Below are 19,143 nucleotides of genomic sequence, written 5' to 3'. Positions count from 1 at the left end.
AAATGTCTACCATGGTCACAGGACAAATCTAAATAGTACCAATGTATCCCACATCCTTGAAAATGTATGATTAGTCACCAGAATCAAGATCCTAGGTGGTGTAGAACTTGAGTTATTGGGAAATAACAGAAAGTTGGCGGCCATTTTGAAAAATGGCTGCCATGTTCACAGGGCAAATCTAAATAGTACCACTGTATTCCTCATCCTTGAAAATGTGGGATTAGTCACCAGAATCAAGATCCTAGGTGGTCTAGAACCTAAATCAGTTAAACTTGTCAACTCCGTCAGATGTTCGTCAACTCCGTCAGACGTTCGTCCCGTGATGTTTTTGTTAATTTCCAAAGAAATAGAAAATTCGCTGTCAAATCTTTTGTGCTTATGTATTGAAACACCAACTGAAATGATACGTAATGATGATTTTTTTTTTTTTTTACATGGTTTTCATGTTATAATATTGAAAATAAAGGTTGAAATGACGGTTTTGAGAAATTGGATATTTCATAATAGTGTGATATTGGAACAAAATAATATTAAAAGATTTGTATTACTTAACTTGATTACTGAAAGCCATTATAAGATAACTGAGGACTTTATATTATTGTTGAAATGATAAAATTCAATTAAAAGGGATTTTAGTGTGTCTGACGGAGTTGACATGAATCAGGTATTAAGTGCATAAATGTCCCATTTTAGAAAGAAATGTTATGCGAAAAACCTGTTCCTTCTCAAGATTGGTAGTTGAGACCTGTGTCTACAAATACATCTATTTGATTTGAATGTATCTTAAAAAAAAAAAAAATCCAGTTTGAAAAAGGTTTTGTCCCTTATCTCAAGAATGGGTGATATGTTAAATATGCATATTCATGTTTAAACAATATTTACATATTTTGCTCAGTGGAATACATGGATGTGAGATTCCTACCAACAAAATTCCGCTTCAATAGTTATTTGGCAATTAATGAATGGCAATATACTGCATTACAGTATGATATCCTTCATACTGTTGAGATATAAGTACTTTGATGCACTGAAACAGTATTATGCATATTACAGTATCTACAGTACAGTTGGCTTACAGAGTAATCTAAAACTGTATATTCATTATTCATGCTCTGTTTTATTTGTGCTTCTTGGCTCCAAGAGTAAAGTTAAAAAAAAGTAAATAATAAATAAATATGTTTTAAGATAAATTGGTTATGTTCTTTGTTTGCAAACCTTCTTTAACTAATAATACTACACGTACCCCTGGGTCTCATTACTCCCTCTTGTTATTTACCCCTTATCTCTTCCTATCTCCAGCCACCTAACACATCCAGCGACCACCTATAAAAGCAGTGTTTTTTGTGCTAGCTCTGTAGCCCACCCTGTCACCATGAACATCACTTACCATCTGTCCCTGCTGCTTTTCACTGGTAAGACTGACATGAACAACTTGTACTTTAAAGAGTCCTTTTAACCACTTAAGTCCTATTTTATACTTTTCAAAATGAGCTAAAATAACAAATGTACAAGCTCATGATGTGTCTCAGGCATTATGTTATGTGTTAAAAACAAATTAACATTTGAATTTTATTTTTTACTTAAAATGTCTTTCACAACAATCAATTCTTCACCCCAAAAAACAAATACTGACTGTGGCAAATTAACTTCTCTATACTTCATGAGGTGGCTTGTTAAATTATGAGTAGGCCTATTCTTTTTTTGCTTCTTTTTACAACAGGCTATAATACATTTGATTAAAAAAATATATATCTTTAAAGTCAAACGATACATTGATTATTTGAAAAGTATTGAAAGTATTTGAGAAGACCTGCAGCTGTTGTATTGAACTATAAAGTCATAATATACTGATTGCCTCATGTCTCCTTGCTAGCCTGCATGGCCAGTGGCGCATTACTGCCAAAGGCCTTGTGGCAATTTGGAGGCATGATCCAGTGTGCCCAGCCAGGGGCCAACCCTTTGACTTACAATGACTATGGCTGCTGGTGTGGATTTGGTGGGAAAGGTGCCCCTCTTGATGAACTGGATGCGTAAGACATTTTATTTGTTAAATGCCACCGGTGCTTAGACTAGGTGATGTAGATCCTACACAGACTGGAGAGCTGACAGCATTGCATGTCTAAAATAGATGACATTTTAATTTACAGAATTAAAATATTCTCCAAAGTTTGACTTTTCACTCATACTTTCAGGTGCTGTAAAATCCATGATAATTGCTATTATGCTGCCAGAAGGGCTCCAGGTTGCACAGCCATTGCCGACCTTCCATATGTCCTGCTTTATGACTATACCTGCACCAACCAACAAGTCACGTGTACAGGTATAACACTAATTGAATGAATGGTGCTTTTTTTGTTTAAAATAAAACAAAATGTAATTTACAGCAGTGTGTTGGTGTAATGTTGAATTGAATAACATGGAATTATTCCAGACTATATTTCTGGCTCATGAAATGCCAGTAACAGCACAGAGTTAGAGGTTTGATTTCAAATGGGGAGAGCCGGGAGACCCATGCTAAAATCTTTGGGATATGTATTATGCATTAATAACTTGGTAAGAAGTATCCATCAAATGTACATTATATGGAATTAATTCACTCATGTACAGTCTGTTTCTATATTTAAGCTCAAGCTCAATATATTTTAAATAAACTGTGTATGATTGATATAACAATATCATGGCTGGCATATGATAATAAGTATAACCCTTAGTACTCCCTGACTAAATCTGTGTCCGCAGATACCAATGACAAGTGCCAGGCTGCTGTGTGTGAGTGTGATCGAGTGGCAGCCCACTGCTTTGCCCAGAATACATACAACCCAGAAAACAAGAACATAGACCAATCACTTCACTGTGTCGAATAAACATACAAAATCCAATTGCTCACATGGAAATTAAAGGTATTTAACATAATTTGTTGCCCTCATTAATTCTGTGACATCCTTGGTTATTTAGGGTACGCCATTGACAATGAAGGGAACATTTACGTCATCTTGTCCCTAACAAACATTAAATGCCATTAACAATAAAGAGAATTCAATGTTTGTGTTGGAACCGTTTGCCACCTAATTAACATGAGTTAGACTTTAATATAATTAGCGACCCTCACTTCACACTTTTCCCCCTCACTTTATATGTTTCTTTTCCCTTTTTACCTCCTTTATGATGAATTCCTGTTCTGTTTGTCTATATAGAAGTGTCTGTTTGTATGTCTCTAAATGTTTTGATGAATTGAACATGGTGGACCCTCTTGTAAACAATTGTAATGCTTAATTGGGTCGTCCACTCACAGTTAACAGTCTTTGTATTGATTTTGTGCTTGAAATGTACTGTAATTCTGCAAACTGTTAATAAATATTTAAATCAATCAATCAAACACGGGTGTGATTTTTGAGTGGTGCAACCACTCCTACAACTAGCAATGTCCGTGTACACCCATGTACGTGTATGTCATGAGCACCAGTATATGACTATTAGTACCAGTAGGGGGCGCCAGAAACATAAATATTCCAATTAACCATTCATAATAGCAACTGTGTTTGTCCCAAGATTAATGATCCAAATATTAATGTTTACAAATCAAGATAAAAAAGAAATACAGAATAGACATTAGACACGCAACTCTTTGTTGCCACTTTCACCCCATGGCATCCCAATTTGTCAGTTAAGCAGAAATGTTTAGAAATTTTATAAAATGTTCAGAATTATTCACAACTTTTCTAAAATGATCAACAAGTGAGCTAACTTTGAGTGAATGTGAATAATTCACATGTGCAAAAGGGGGAGCTGTATATGTTCCATCCATTCACATTCATAGTAAAGGTCCTTACAGACTGGACACGGAAAAACGCTGCTAAAAATTCGAAAAACGCAGCAGTGTGCAAGGACCTTAGTCTTGAATGGATTATCACACGAGTCCTGTAGACACAGAATTCGGTCGTCAGATTGTTCCAGTTAGTTTTACTGTGGACTCAAATTAATACAATCCTACAGGTTCTTAGCTGTTAGAGTTTCTTTGTCACCTTCCTTGACCTTAATGGCACTCTTGGGGAGAGTGAGCCGGGAATGTTATGTATTTATTTATGCCTGGACTGATGGAGAACTGATGCCTAATTCATGCTTCCGAAAGGAAACATAAATAAATACTACTAATAATCATAACAATAATAAATAAAAGTGTCACATTTTCAAATGGAATAAGGGAAATACGCCATTTTGTTATAAGCAACTAATCGCACAGCACCTTTAACCCCACAAGCATAACTTAGGTTCAAGATTCAAGAATGTATTTGTTACAACCCGTAAAATTACACAAAAATAAAATAATATAGTCCTCAGATTAAGCACTTAAACACTATATACTTGGTTGGCTCCATTTTTCTATGTACATTAAATCTCTTAACCAAAAACTGCCAATCTACAAGCTCACGATGTGGTCTTAAAAATCCCAAGAACTCTTCTTCTTAAATCTCTTTGGATCAGGTCACAATTCTAACGACCTCCTTTCAAAGTCATTATTCCCCACATGCGTGTTTAAAAGAGTATATTTCAAGAACATATCCAAAAAGTGCAAGTGAAATTGTGAATGTTTGTGTACTCCTGTACATTTATTCTTGTTTGTTAACATAAAACAGCCAGTGCACGTCACATCTGTGTGAAAATGTGTGGGAACCTGCACACATGTTATGACAGCAACCTGGTGAAACCTGAACTTTCATTTAAACAAAGAAAAGCAAGAAACGTGTGATATCAAGGGAATAAAAAGGAAAATATTAATATTAATAATATTAAAGGACAAGATTATTTTAGCAGATTTTGTGGCATTAGTATTCCAAAGGACAACAGTGGTAAGAAAACAACTATGTTGTAATGATTACATATCAATGGGCAAGGGAATACATATCCCACAATACTTTATGCAAGCGAGATTCCTACCTACAAATAAATTAAGGTATTTGATTTGAATTACTTTTAATGTCAATATAAATATTCAATTATAATTATAGTGTGGTATCCTTTATACTTTTGCGAGTATTTCTCATTTCAAGCATATAACCCACATACGACAGTATATACACATAGTCTAAAGCTGTCTTTGTCTCACTAATGCTTGTTTGCTCAATCCAAGAGTAAATAATTAATTTTAACATTATTAATAACTACACTATAGTAACTTATTGGACAAATACCGTGGAGTGAAAGCACAAAACGATCTAAAACAACAAAAGCTCAACTTCAAAGCTACGGTACTTGAGTTAAGTATTTTATTACCCAATACCCCGTGTGATATAATGCCAATTGCCAACCCTGTTATTTACCCCTTATCTCTCAATATTTCCACCTCCTAACGCATCATATAAAAGGTCTGGCCAATGTGTTTCTTTCTGCTGGCTCTATAGCTCACCCTGTCACCATGAACACCACCTACCATCTGTCTCTGCTGCTTTTCACTGGTAAGACTGATGTAAACAACTAGTACTTTAACAAATAACAAATAATGGTTTGTGAGCTTGTAGATCTGCTATTTATTTAGTTTTGATTGAAATATTTGTAAAACGCCTGTAATGACATGCTCAAAATAGGGACTCCGGGGTTTAGATGGTTAAACTCTCTGGATTTTAACAATCTATAATATCTTATATAATATTTCTACCCAAATAAGTTTGTAATAATAAAAAAAGGAAAAAAACGACTTAAGTAAATGTATATTTTAACTTACTACATTAATAATACATTTTATTAAAGTGCCTATCATTATCTTCATAAGATTCACATGCTCCCCCCCTTTTATAACTTTGTATGTCTTTAAATGTTCTGATCAATTGAAAACGGTGGACCCTTACGTAAACAAGTCTTAGTGCTTTTTCTGGTTTTATCCTCGTAGCAGTTTTTGTATTGACCTGTACTTTCGCTGAAATGTACCCATTCTACATAATGTGAATAGAATTTTCAATCAATACAAATTGATGCCTTGAGGAGACCTGCAACTGTTGTATTGAACTATATGTTATACTGATTGCTTCATGTCTCCTTGCTAGCCTGCATGGCCAGTGGTGCATTACTGCCAAAGGCCCTGTGGCAGTTTGGGCGTATGATCCAGTGTCTCCAGCCCGGGGCCAACCCTTTGGCTTACAACGACTATGGCTGCTGGTGTGGATATGGTGGGAAAGGTGCCCCTCTTGATGAGGTGGACAAGTAAGACATTACTTTTGATTTGTTAAATGCCACTGCTGTGCTATATTGTGCTTAGACGTGCACAGGCTGGAGCTGAAAAAGCATTCAGTCTAAAATAGAAAAAAATCATATTTTGAAGTTTAGTGCCATCCCATTCTTTGGAATAAACACATCCCATTTGGCCAGTTTGGGGGGTATGTGTGTGTGTGTGTGTGTGTGTGTGTAATCAGCCATAAAAATGCCATATCGGTATCGGATCAGTCCTAAAAAAAATGATAAAAAAAAGAAAATCCTAAAAATAAGTTGTGAAAACAGACACTTGGAAAAAAGGCTATTTATTGATTGATTGATTGAATACTTTATTAACAGACTTTGGGTCAAGCCCCTAGGCCTAGGGGCTTGTCTTGTTTCCATTGTGGTCCTCTATATCAGGGGTTCTCAACCCGTGGAATTAGTATCCATTTATGATATCTTTTCTCTAATATTAAGGTTGTATTGGGGGTGGGAAGGGGGGGGGGGGGGGGGTCGCGAGACATGGCCAAAGCATTCCCGGGGGTCCCCAGCCAAAAACGTTGAGAACCCCTCTATATAATATTGGAATCGGTAGATATGACCCTGCAAATAATCGGCGATTGGATATCGGTCATAATTTCATAATGGTGCAGACGTGCACACCTTATATATATATTATACAGAGGATATGGAGCATTAAAAAAAAATCCACCCAAGTTTGACTTCCCCCCCCCCCCCCCCCCCCCCACCCCATAACTTTCAGGTGCTGTAAAACCCATGATGACTGCTACTATGCAGCCAGAACTACACCTGGTTGCACAGCCATTATCAACCTTCCATATGTTCTGACTTATGACTATACCTGCACCAACCAACAAGTCAGCTGTACAGGTAACATTATATTGAGCGATTGGTACTTTGATATGATTTAAATAAAATGCAATTCACAATAGAGTTGGTGTAATGTTGAATTGAATATTCTTTTATTTATATTTAAGGTGAAGCTCATACTATTATATTATATAAACAGTGTATCGAATAACAATTTCATTACTGGCATATGCTAAACCTTACTACTCCCTGACCAAATCTGTGTCTGCAGATACCAATGAGAAGTGCCAGGCTGCGGTGTGCGAGTGTGATCGAGCAGCAACCAACTGCTTTGCCAAGGCTACATACAACCCCGAAAACAAGAACGTAGACCAATCACTTTGTGAAAATTGAGCAAAATCATGCCCAACAAAATCAAATTACTTATTAAAGGTATTTGACATAATCAGATAATAGAGAATTCTGTTTATTTTCTTTTGTCATTTGTCAAACAAAATATTAACCTTGGAAAAAAAAAAAAAAATGTAGCAGTCCAAATAAAAACACCCGTGACATGCAAGGTTTCAAGCTATCTGTGATACTAACTATTACAGCTTGAAATGTAATGTACTGTAAATGGGGCCACGTCACTTTAGTTGAGTTTATGAAACTTAACAGATTGACAACACTGTAACCCTTTGTAAACACTGTAAACCCTGTAAAAAAAGAAAAGATGAAGCGCTACGGTCCTTTATATGTAGAGAAAACTGTAGACAGGTGCTCTTTGGAGATGTTTAAAACAAGACAATTAAAGCCTTTTTTATTTTAAGGGTGCAGGCAAATAACATGACGTTTTGATATCAATACATCTTCATCATGTTGACCCTGTAAAGTCTTTAATTGTCTGAATTTGCTCCAGTGCCTCCCTTCTTCTTACACGTCACAATGCAACGTGTAAAAATGCAGATCTACAAGCTCACAACAAATTGGGGAGCAACTTGTTCCAGAGCTTGTAGATCTTTTTAAGGGCCCCATTGCCCCCACCGGCGGGGGCAGCGGCTGTCCACCTCTGAACAGCGCTCAGCAAGTCAATGGAGACCCAATTGGTCTATTCCGTTGCGGATTTACCCTGGGTGAATTGAGTGAGTGTGAATGAGTTTAAGAATGTATTGGAATAGAAAAGCCTTTTACTATTTATGTTTCCAATAACTTCATTAACAACAATAAAAAGTTTGGTTTCAAAATGACAGATTCACCTTTTGAAAGTGACACAGATTTATTGGCATCAAAGTAAAAGTCACGGAATGCATACTGTATAAAAGTGAATATTATTCAAGGTATTATCACACTTGAGTCCTTAGACACAGTATATGGTCATCTTGGATTTCACTATTTTCTATGTTGAATAATAAACACTAGGTTACAGTTATAACATGAATATACAGCATTTTGAAACAGAAAGCTTATATTTTTGTTTTGGTTTTCATTAAATCTTTCTGTACAATTTTAAATCATTCTTCCCTGTGAACACTCAGGATGAGTGAATTACATACAGTATGGAAAGACACTGGACTGGAAAATGATTTGTTCTAGCATTGGAAAACCAATATACTGCTAATAATCTTCCATTTTGCAAAAGCACACCATTTCCGTCTGTGATGTTGATAGAGTACAACTGCATCACTTAGTACACAGATGAACTATCGTGTTCTACTCTATAGAGTATTTAAAACAGAAATATACAGCATGTGGAATTTAATTATAGCTTTCAAAGAGGCACAGTCATTGACGGAGTACAACTCAATCACCAGGTACATATGAACTGTCGAGTTCTACTCCATAGGCATAGAGTATTTAAAACAAAAAAATATAGAAATGTATAAATTTGTAAAATATAACAATGTAAAAATGCAATGCAATGCATTTAATTTAAAATGTAATAATATATGGAATATTGGAATTCCTCATTATATTGGTTTGTACAAGAGTGTCGTAACATACTTCTTTTTGTAGCGGTGTGTTGCACTGAGAACCATCACCCCATCCTAAAATACAAACGAATGCAGTGTTTAGGTTGGTACAGCATACCATTTAAAAATAATTTTAGATATGAGCATCAGAAAAATGCTTCAGAATGCCATGCAGGCCAGGATAGCGTTCTTTAGATGCCCTGTATACAGGTTAACATTGCATGTTGTTTTAGCTTGTTTTGGTCAGTGACATTCTAGCGTCCTTCTCCAAGCTCCAAGATCTACAAGCTCACAGATTAGGGTTGTCCCGATCCGATCAAGTGATCGGAAATCAGGGTTGATCACGTCATTTTCAAATGATCGGAAGAATAAAATGTAATCCCTAGTTATATCCATATCATGATATTAGACTGGATATTGTCTGTGATTTTGGATATTGTACTGTGATATGGCATAAGTGATATTGCATGAAATTATATTATTGGCAGATACTCGAAATTAAATGATCGGAATCGGATCGGAAGCAAAAACACGTGATCGGGACATCCCTATCACAGATGCATGTCTACATTGTATGATTAAGTATAAATTAAGCTTGGTAGGCTTTGTACTACCACACATGACTTTTATGGTGTATGCTATGCAGTTGACTTCTGAAATCTGTAGCTTACCTTGATGGAAAGAGCATAAAGGTGATTGAGCATCACATGGTTGGGCTCTGGAAGCAGGGTGGGGTCACACTAGGATACAGGAAGGAGGAAGGGAAAGGAAGGAAGGATATGGAAGGGAAAATATGGCCAAATCATTAACCAATATGTTTGCAACTCAGGTGTTTGATCACTTAGTAGGGTGCATACCACATGGGCGTATTTTCTGAATGTTTAAAAAAAAAGAAAAGAAAAAAAGGATGCTCGAGAAGGATGCTTCTCAAAAAGAGAACTTAAAAAAAAAAAAAAAGATTAATCTTCAAAAACATAACTTTTTACTATTACTTTACAAACAAAGACCTTAAGCTTAGCTCCAGTGCCGCCGCCAGGCACAGTAGACACTGTGCACAAACATTACTCCCACTCCCGTTGACTTTTCATTCCCGTCCCAATCCCGGGTATAATACAAATTTGAATCCCATCCCGTGGGAATCGCACAGGACCCACAGGAATCTCGAATCCCCTGTTCTCTGTCCACATTTCCCCCATCTCTTTGTCTTTGCTGTATCCGTCTGGATAATGCATACAGTACTTTTTTTGTTTACTCCATATTCTGGCATTAGGATGACTTGTAACTTGCAATAGTAACCCTAAAAACTGTTACATTTCCAAAAGTATGGTAGTAATTTTTTTGTTGATGGATATTTCATTTTAGAGTGTGTTCCAGCAGAAAATGCACACTTACAGAAATGCCTGTGTCCTTGTTTAGCAGTACTTGGAGCAAGTGAGGTGGTAAGATAGGAGGACTCTTAACCTTGTCCTCTGTCTTCATTATATATGCATCCTGGTGGTAGGGGCCGGGAGGGGAACTGGACAGGTCTGGAAAAGTACAATCACTTCAACAACAATAGTATACAACACAGCACTTCAAATCATTGAACTTTAATAGGTTAGCAAAGTTCTTTGAATAAAGAAATAACAGTATTGATGGATTCTAATCTTCTTAGAGGGGGTCTTTCTTCGAAGACCCCCTCTAAAACGAGATGATGCATCTCAAGGGGCTATTCTTTAAATTAAATAAATGTAATATATTATGGATTGGCACTCCTTGTTGCCAATAAATTTACTATTGGATTCGCAATAATTACTATTACAATTATTATTGTTTGATGCTTTTGCATTCTCATAATATGTACATTAGATGCTATTATGTTACAATACATAATATGATTGTATTTTTAGATATTGATAACAAACACAGGAGACGAATGTCTAAAGAAGCAAAACAAAGAGTGTCCAAGTTGCTCCTTTACACCTGACAGGGGGGGGGGGGGGGGGAGACATAGCGCGTGAAAGGAACACGTTATTCCAACCAGTTCCTTTCCCCTCCATCAGGCCAGGGGGAGGCAGTTTAGAGACCAGGATTACTGCATGTTTTTTGTGAGGGTATACGGGGAGAACATGCAAACTCCACACAGAAAGGCCCTTTCGCCAACCCCGCCTCGGGTATGGGCACTGATGACGCGGAGGAGGAAACACGCCGCCAGCACCCACAGAGTCTGTAGGTGCCACCGTGCCCCCGGAATTAAACTTTTAAAGGCTGCATTACACTGAAGTGACACTCACCTTAACTGACTGTTCTACCCATTTTATTATATAGACATTACTGATGATTGATTATTCATGAAGTCTCATTTTGTAAATATTTTGTAGCGCCATTATTCAGTCCCACAATGATGTATTTGGTAAAAAAGAAAAGAAAAAAAGACTGATATTTGCAGCATACGCAAACACATATGTGATTGTGCCTGTACCTGAAATATCTGCAGTTTCCTGTGAGTCAAGCCTGAGGGCATCAAAAACTTCAAAGTCTGTTCTCTTCACCTGGATTGTATTATTGACTGTTCCAGTTTTGCTAGTCATAACAGCCTAGAATGGAGATCAAATGTTGATATTAAGTGACTAAAAATGCAAACTCAAGTTGGAGATCTAGCATGTGTAAAGGCATGAAACTTTCAACTACAATGTCAAAATCTTAAATTCTATTTATATATTCTATTGGTATGACTGTGACAGTTTTGTAGCAAGGAGTTGCGACTAGCATTGGTGTTTGTTCAGTGGTTTGGGCCAGAGACAAATGATAGTAGTAGTAGTGGCAGGCAGTCAGAAAACTTTCCACTCACCCCATTGGGATCCAAGGTCCACTGTCCATCCACACATAATTTATACTGGTGCTCCCCCTCTGGTAAGTCAACGATAGCCACAAAGTTGTTCTGACTGTAGACATCACATAAAAAAAATGGGGGGGGGGGGGGGGGGGGGGGTGTATCAAATGCCATAATTCAGATTATTCTTGACATATCATCGCTGTCAGTAATAAACCTTGTATCTCCATAATTTATCTTATTTTCCCCCCATAAATGAATGCCCAATTTTACACTTCATATGACAGTGTTGCTCAAAAGTAGCTAAAAAGTCTCCTTTACTTGGAAATCTGTTATTTTCGCTAGTGTTTAAATAACACATTACAATCTTAGCCTATAACTATAACTGCACTCTGCCGAGTGCATACTTGCTTGTGCACACTAGTAGGCCATAAAGTTATAATAAACATAAAGGCCAATTAGTGCGCAAGCAGAGCGCGCAAGTACTTTCGACCGCTGTAAACTGTCACACCTAGTATCTCTGTGAAGGAACGTTTGAAATGTATAATCATTAGGTGTAACTATTTGCTACTAGTGCGCAATTTGATGCGTATGCAAAAAAAACAGCAAATCTGTGTCTGGTTTGCTGGGACCAGATTACACAAATGACCATATTTCTTACGTCATCATTGAGAGCTAGTCATACATATACACACCACATACTCTGGTCCCAGCAGATCAGGCACAATTTGCTATTTTATTTTTACTGATTATGTGTATAGTATACGTATGACTAGCTCTAAATGATGACGTAAGACATATGGTCATTTGTGTAGTCTGGTCCCAGCAAACCAGGCACAGATTTGCTGTTTTCTTTGCATACCCATCAAATGGTTGACGGCTGTCACGTTGAAGAGACCGGGCGAAATTATTACTTGCACGCTCTGCTTGGACACAAAATTGAAAGTGATTCACTTAAGTATTAACAGATATTGTGTCTATAATAACTACATTGGATCACATTTTCTTAACAGTAATTGACAAGGTTTACGCTCGATAGCGACGATATATAGCATCTTGGCTAAATAATTCTGTTATCTCTCTACCCACTACCTTTTATTTAGTGGGATCTTGGTAGCCCAGTTGTTAAAAGAACCAGACACAAAGACTTCTTTGGCACCCCCTGTCCATCTGAAAACAGTGGGCCTAGCTTGTGTTGAACATTTAGTGTCACTCTCCAAGTCCTGTTGCCAGGCCAGAAACTCTTGGATTTCCTGTGGAGCCTGGACAAGATCAAAGCATATTTTTTGAGTTGGTAGAACCAATATGTGTGTAATATTGGAAATTAAAACAGATAGGTTCCAGGTCAGTTTGGAAATTCTCTCACTGTTCTCAGGATAAACACAGGACAAACACATACGATACAGTACAACCCAATATCCATATTAGTCCGGCAGTCGACAGGCTTCTTTTGTTTAAAGTGGGAAATTTGGTATAGTCTTTTTTATTGGCCTAAAATATTGTCTATATATAGACAATATTTTAGGCCAATAAAAAATACTATATACCAAATTTCCCACCCGTCAACCCCGGTGGGAAAGTCCCCAGGACGTCTTTGTGTTATCCTTTTAGCCTAAATGTCTGACTGTACCTCGTGCTGTTTACATTTTTCTGACTAATCAAGTATTCAAACAATGAATCATTATATTAATTAACAAAACGCACGTAAAATCAGACGTATTTCACAACATTACACCAAACATCAGCAAGGGCGAAGTGAACCAGTGGGATAAAATGTCTTTCATTATTACTCATAAATACTTTTGCATCTTCTCTTTGGAAAAGATCTGGATCGTCTGTGCTGTCTATCAGGATGTTGGAGCGTGGCTCTTTAGCACCATGCCCATCTCGATATGCCTTTTCTCCCTGGCCACCTCGGTCACTGCTGCTGTTCCCCATCGTCTCTCTGTGGCATCAACAGTCAACAACCACTGCAACACACACAACACATCAACCCTTCATTACAACACATAAACCCTTCATTAACACCAAACATCACCACATCATTCACAACAATCCTCCAATGACACAGTACTTACTTACAGTAGTTTACACCACAACCTAGCCCTAGCATGGTTGATATGATACATGCATTGGATTCTATACACAGACAAATAGAACACTCAATGCATTTTTCATGGCGGGTGTCACTATCATCTGATAGATGGCATTGTTGTTTTGGGGTGAGCCTTCCGCTTTTGATGTGCTCTGTGTATAGCCTACCGTACTCACTCACCCAGTAATTAATTGCTGTAATGGGGGTCATATTTTGTCAGATATAGTAGCCCAAACCAAAAGTAAACCCACATACTAAAGTTCTGATAGAACATGTGCGAGCAATGTACTAAAATATGTCCACGTTTCCACGATGAGATCAATCACACAGACTAGCCGCAATTTGCAACTCTAGATTTTTTTACAATGGGCTGAATCCAGAGTTGCAATACCCTCCATCAACTTCCTATGCATGTTTTTTGGTTTGTGATCTCCTGGTCTTAAATGACGTTAAACTCACCAACTTTGCAGCTGCAGTCCAAGCTTGAATTATCCTCTTTCAATCTGGTGTCGCTTGTTTATCATAAAAATCCCCCGTAGACATGTTATGAGCTACCACAACTATTATTCCGAGCCGCCATCTTGGGTTTGTTCAACGTGCCATAAAACAAGACGTGAGGGGGAGCGCTTGTTTAATAGCGTCCCTCCCTCCCTAGGGTGTCGACCTCTTCTTTGGGTGTCTTACCTCAGGTAAGATTCTATTAAACAAGCGCTCCCCCTCACGTCTTGTTTTATGGCACGTTGAAAAAATCCAAGATGGCGGCTCGGAATAATAGTTGTGGAATATCTTGGACAGAAAGTAGCTCATAACATGTCTACGGGGGATTTTTATGATAAACAAGCGACACCAGATTGAAAGAGGATAATTCAAGCTTGGACTGCAGCTGCAAAGTTGGTGAGTTTAACGTCATTTAAGACCAGGAGATCACAAACCAAAAAACATGCATAGGAAGTTGATGGAGGGTATTGCAACTCTGGATTCAGCCCATTGTAAAAAAATCTAGAGTTGCAAATTGCGGCTACACACAGACCACATTCTGTGTGACTGTCACTGACTGGGTGGCATTCACACCACAACAGCTGAAATGTTGAAATACACTTCAATTAGGCATACAGTTGGTGGCCAATTTGTGTGTCATACTCGTCGTCATCATACTGCAAATGTCACTGGGAATCTCGTGGGGTAGAGGTACATAGACTAGTCAGTCTTCTGTTATAGTCGCCACACAAGACTGGCACAGTGGCACATCAAGTTATATACCTTACGGCCGTGTCAACATTCACTACTATAACTCAACGTGACTCACAGTAATTTTCCTCCTGAAGCTGTGCACCACTTAGTAAGAAAATAACCACAAGTAAACAAAAAATAATTTAACATTTAAAACAAACCAGTTTTGCATTGTTTCCGTGTTATGTGTCTCGTCTCCGGATTCATAATTTACAAAACCAAACGTCATGGACGTGCGTATTAAAAGGTTTAAATGTCCCCAGATGAGAGGTCGTAGTTTTTACGTTTGTCTTACCTTTAATTTTAACGATTGCTTGGGGAAATGCTTCAAACCTCGTCGTGTAAAAAACGTACTGTCTTGTGTCTGTGCGCTGCTGACTGCTGTTTGTTGACGCAGTTTAAAGCACACCCCTTCCGCCTCCTGTTTCACGTGTAATTTATTCCGTAGTACGAGTCTGACAGTGACAGTGTCAACAACAACAACAAATCCGGTATTTAACTACAAACTTAAAAGTAAAAATGCCTGCTTCAATAAGGGGCACATTTTAAATGTAGGACATTAAAACGTGTTGCATCCGGTACTTTAACTACAATAAAACTTAAAACTGCCTGATATGTTCAATAATCCTAGCCTTTACTGCTTCTATGATTCTGCCCTGCAGTAAGGCTGATTGATTGATTGATTGAAATCTTTATTAACAGTTTGCAGAATTACAGTACATTTCAAGCACAAACTCAATACAAAGACTGTTAACTGTGAGTGGACGACCCAATTAAGCCTTACACTTGTTTACAACAGGGTCCACATTGTTCAATTCATCAAAACATTTAGAGACAAACAAATAGACACTTCTATGTAGTTAAGAACAGAACAGGAATTCATCATATAGGAAGCGAAAAGGGAAAAAAATATATATACAGTGAGGGGAACAGGGGGATAAAAGAAAACGAAAGACAGAGTGTAGGGCGCCTGCACATGGACCAGAGCTAATGTAGGCCTATGTAAAAAATATCAAGAAATGTTTTAACTGCCTACTATAACCTACTCCAAAACATCTATAGTTTTAGCACATGTTAAGATGTTACACAATTGATTGATTGATTGATTGATTGATTGATTGAAAATCGTATTAACATATTGCAGAATGGGTACAGTCCCAGGAAGGTACAGGTCAATACAAAAGCTGCTAAGAGGATAAAACCAGAAAAAGAACTAAGACGTGTTTACATCAGGGTCCTCCATTTTCAATTAATCAAAACATTTAAAGACAAGAATTACAAATTTACACATCTATGCAATTATTTTTTAAGAAATCATCAAATACACAGTTACAAAGGGGAATACATGAACAGTACCTAGAAAAGGGGCCAGCTTCGAATTGCAGCAGCCCTAACTTCTCTTTGAGAGTGGCTTTGAAGGAGGCTAGGGATTTACATTTCTTAATGGCTGTTGGTAGGGCACATTTTAGTGGCATAGGAGAGAAATGAATAAACCCCTTGTTTGAGCCGAATCTGGTTGAACGTGGTTTGTTGAACTCCCCCTGGTGTTGTGATCGTGGCCTACATAAGTAGACGGTTTAGACTAGAGGAGGGTATAGGGGTGGTAAATTAAAGGATAAAGGGTGGGGTGAGGTGGATCTTTGGAGAGTGTATGGGGGTGTATTCGGTTTCGGGGCCTACAGTAGGATACACCTATGTTTCCTCGACCTTAGCCCCAGCCAACCACCAACCAGCAGCATAAGGCTATTTCATCTTCTGGATGAACATCATAAGTCTTTACTCTTTAATTTCCTATGGCAGTAATTTTGGTCTGAATACACCACTCCGAATTCAATGAGTGGTGGATCAGAAATTGTATATACTCAAATGCATAGTGTGAAGGAAAACATATAGCACTTGAGGCAATCAGATGAAAAACACAATTATTTATGAATCAGGAAAGTTGTGAATCAGTTAGACTTGATCCAAAAACGGATGAGCTCTAGGGTTAAGACCATTAAAAGTCTGAATGACATGCATCTGTGCTTTCATTTTTCCATAACTGGCATTGAAAGCTCAGCAACAATGTATTGTGCTATCACTGTATCTGTATCACACCTACAGTATGTAACTTCCCAGGCTCAGGCTCTCACGGCTCTCCGGTTTCACTGTTAGAGGCATGTTCAGAGAAGTTAACTGTCTATTGCATTTCAACATCTAGGAACGCTGACTCCTTTCTCTGGTTTGGGACTAGATAAATAAATTACATTTATAAAGTTCCCACCCCTGCTCGTCTATAGAATGTAGCCTATCTATCATCAATGTGCTCACAAGCTGAATACGACACTTTTTACAAATCTTGGAATCCTGGATCCAATGACAAAGAATCAAGAATAAAGAAAGTTTTATTTGACACTCACATTCACTCACACTCATACATACAGGTTCAAGTATAGCAAAGTGTTGTTGCGGCATCAGCATTTCTGCATTACTGTGCAACAACAGCATAATATACAAAGTAGCCTATAGGTTTCAAAGAAACAAAAATAACAACAAAAACAAGACAAGATAAAAGATAGAAATAGACTAGTATAGGCAAGACCAAGACCACTCCAAACCTTCTTTTAAAAAGTAACTCTAGCAGCAAATTAACAATTAACATAATATTTAACACCGACTCACCCCAAATAGGCTATTTAACAGACAAGCCATGGCATTTTCGTGGACAAATAAAGGATCCATTTCAGCGTGGTGGTATACTATGCCCTATATCACCATGTGTCATCAACAATATGTCTTCTAATTTTAGCCTTTTAATGGTATTAATATTATAGACTCTTTCAGACTTATCAGATTACAGTGGGTGTGAAGTATAAGTGGGAACTGAGCCCAGGCAATATGAGGAGTCAGCTCCATAGGAGCCATAATATTTATTTGACCCAAACAGGGTTAACTGCATACATGCTTGTCCATGACCTTACAGGTGTAAGGCTCAACTTATGTAACTTAGATAGCATTTTATGTAGAGAGCACTAAATAATATAGGCCTATATGCATTATACATGGGACCCTCACCTACTGGAACAGAGTGCCTTGGATCCTCTTCTTTAATGTTACTAAATAATATATATGCATTATATTCATTTATTATATAGATATTCCACTGTTAGGTTCTTAGCATGTATGATCCATGATGACTAATTTATGTATTTGATGTATTACCATGTATTTTGTTCCTGCTTAACTGTAAATCTCTATGGATTAAGAGCGTACTGCTAAATACCTAAATTGTAAATTGTCTCTGTGTGAATTCGGTTTCATTAATTGCCTTCTTAATTAATTTCATCTTCCTTTTGAAGACATCACACCGTCTTCTGTGGAGTTGAGAGGAAAACATATTTAGCATTAGCTTTCTGCACAAATACAGCATTCATTCTCAATTCTCACTGCATGTCATTAGTGTGTATAGAGTATGTGATATGATTATACCGTATTAAAGTGCACAATGCAGAAGGTGGCAATGACGAGGAGGCCGGTGATAAAAGAGACAATCCCCAAATGGAGAGCTTTCAGACCTAATCGAACCAGAACTAAAGTACTGGTGGATAACAGTTACAGTTTGAGTATTGCATAACATAACATTACATAACAGTATTGTAAGCCAGGAAAGCACTGGCACTAGGAACATGAATTTGTCATTTAATACTATAAGTAAACTTGATCTGAGCACACATCCAGCATATATTTACGTGTGTGACACGATGGGGCGATACTGGTACTTTTTACACTTAAAGATCACAGAGCTGCTTCATACTCATCTCTTAGACAGTGATATATAAATTATAGCTAATGTTTTCTCTGAGAGATTTCTCACATATAACATCACAGTCAACATATTTGTCAACACAGATGTCATATTTTACTCAGAAATATATTTTGTGATTTATACCCGATGTGCATGCACATTTGTGAATGGTTTTAATGTATTCACTTGAAACATTTTAACACATTTTTAAAGTAGGCCTATATCTAGCATTATCATGTCAATTTTACTTTTAAGT

General features: G+C 37.4%; 3 protein-coding genes across 3 annotated transcripts; 2 read left to right on the top strand and 1 right to left on the bottom strand.

The window, feature by feature from the left end:
• Positions 1-1,307: 1,307 nt before the first annotated feature.
• Positions 1,308-2,920, top strand: LOC308317131 (phospholipase A2-like). The gene is made up of 4 exons (XM_080765953.1): positions 1,308-1,412; positions 1,874-2,030; positions 2,193-2,320; positions 2,740-2,920. Exons 1-4 carry the CDS (start codon positions 1,373-1,375, stop codon positions 2,862-2,864), a joined length of 450 nt encoding a protein of 149 aa, XP_080622079.1. The 5' UTR covers positions 1,308-1,372; the 3' UTR covers positions 2,865-2,920.
• Positions 2,921-5,413: 2,493 nt separating this feature from the next.
• Positions 5,414-7,433, top strand: LOC308316985 (phospholipase A2-like; the record flags this gene model as incomplete). Its single annotated transcript, XM_080765775.1, has 4 exons — positions 5,414-5,453; positions 6,039-6,195; positions 6,950-7,077; positions 7,217-7,433. The coding sequence occupies 4 exons, from the start codon at positions 5,414-5,416 to the stop codon at positions 7,408-7,410; spliced, it is 519 nt and encodes a 172-aa protein (XP_080621901.1). The 3' UTR covers positions 7,411-7,433.
• An 806-nt stretch (positions 7,434-8,239) lies between these two features.
• On the bottom strand, positions 8,240-15,491 carry prkab1b (protein kinase, AMP-activated, beta 1 non-catalytic subunit, b). Its single transcript, XM_080765952.1, has 8 exons — positions 15,399-15,491; positions 13,579-13,748; positions 12,871-13,040; positions 11,797-11,890; positions 11,428-11,542; positions 10,359-10,492; positions 9,638-9,706; positions 8,240-9,041 (listed from the first exon to the last, which is right to left on the bottom strand). The coding sequence occupies exons 2-8, from the start codon at positions 13,714-13,716 to the stop codon at positions 8,964-8,966; spliced, it is 798 nt and encodes a 265-aa protein (XP_080622078.1). The 5' UTR covers positions 13,717-13,748; positions 15,399-15,491; the 3' UTR covers positions 8,240-8,963.
• Positions 15,492-19,143: the final 3,652 nt, after the last annotated feature.

The sequence above is a fragment of the Protomyctophum bolini genome (genome assembly GCF_963924005.1).
Source record: "Protomyctophum bolini genome assembly, chromosome: 6".
Lineage (NCBI taxonomy): Eukaryota > Metazoa > Chordata > Actinopteri > Myctophiformes > Myctophidae > Protomyctophum > Protomyctophum bolini.
The sequence above is the reverse complement of the archived record's forward strand: the minus strand, read 5'-3'. Positions and strand labels throughout refer to the sequence as shown.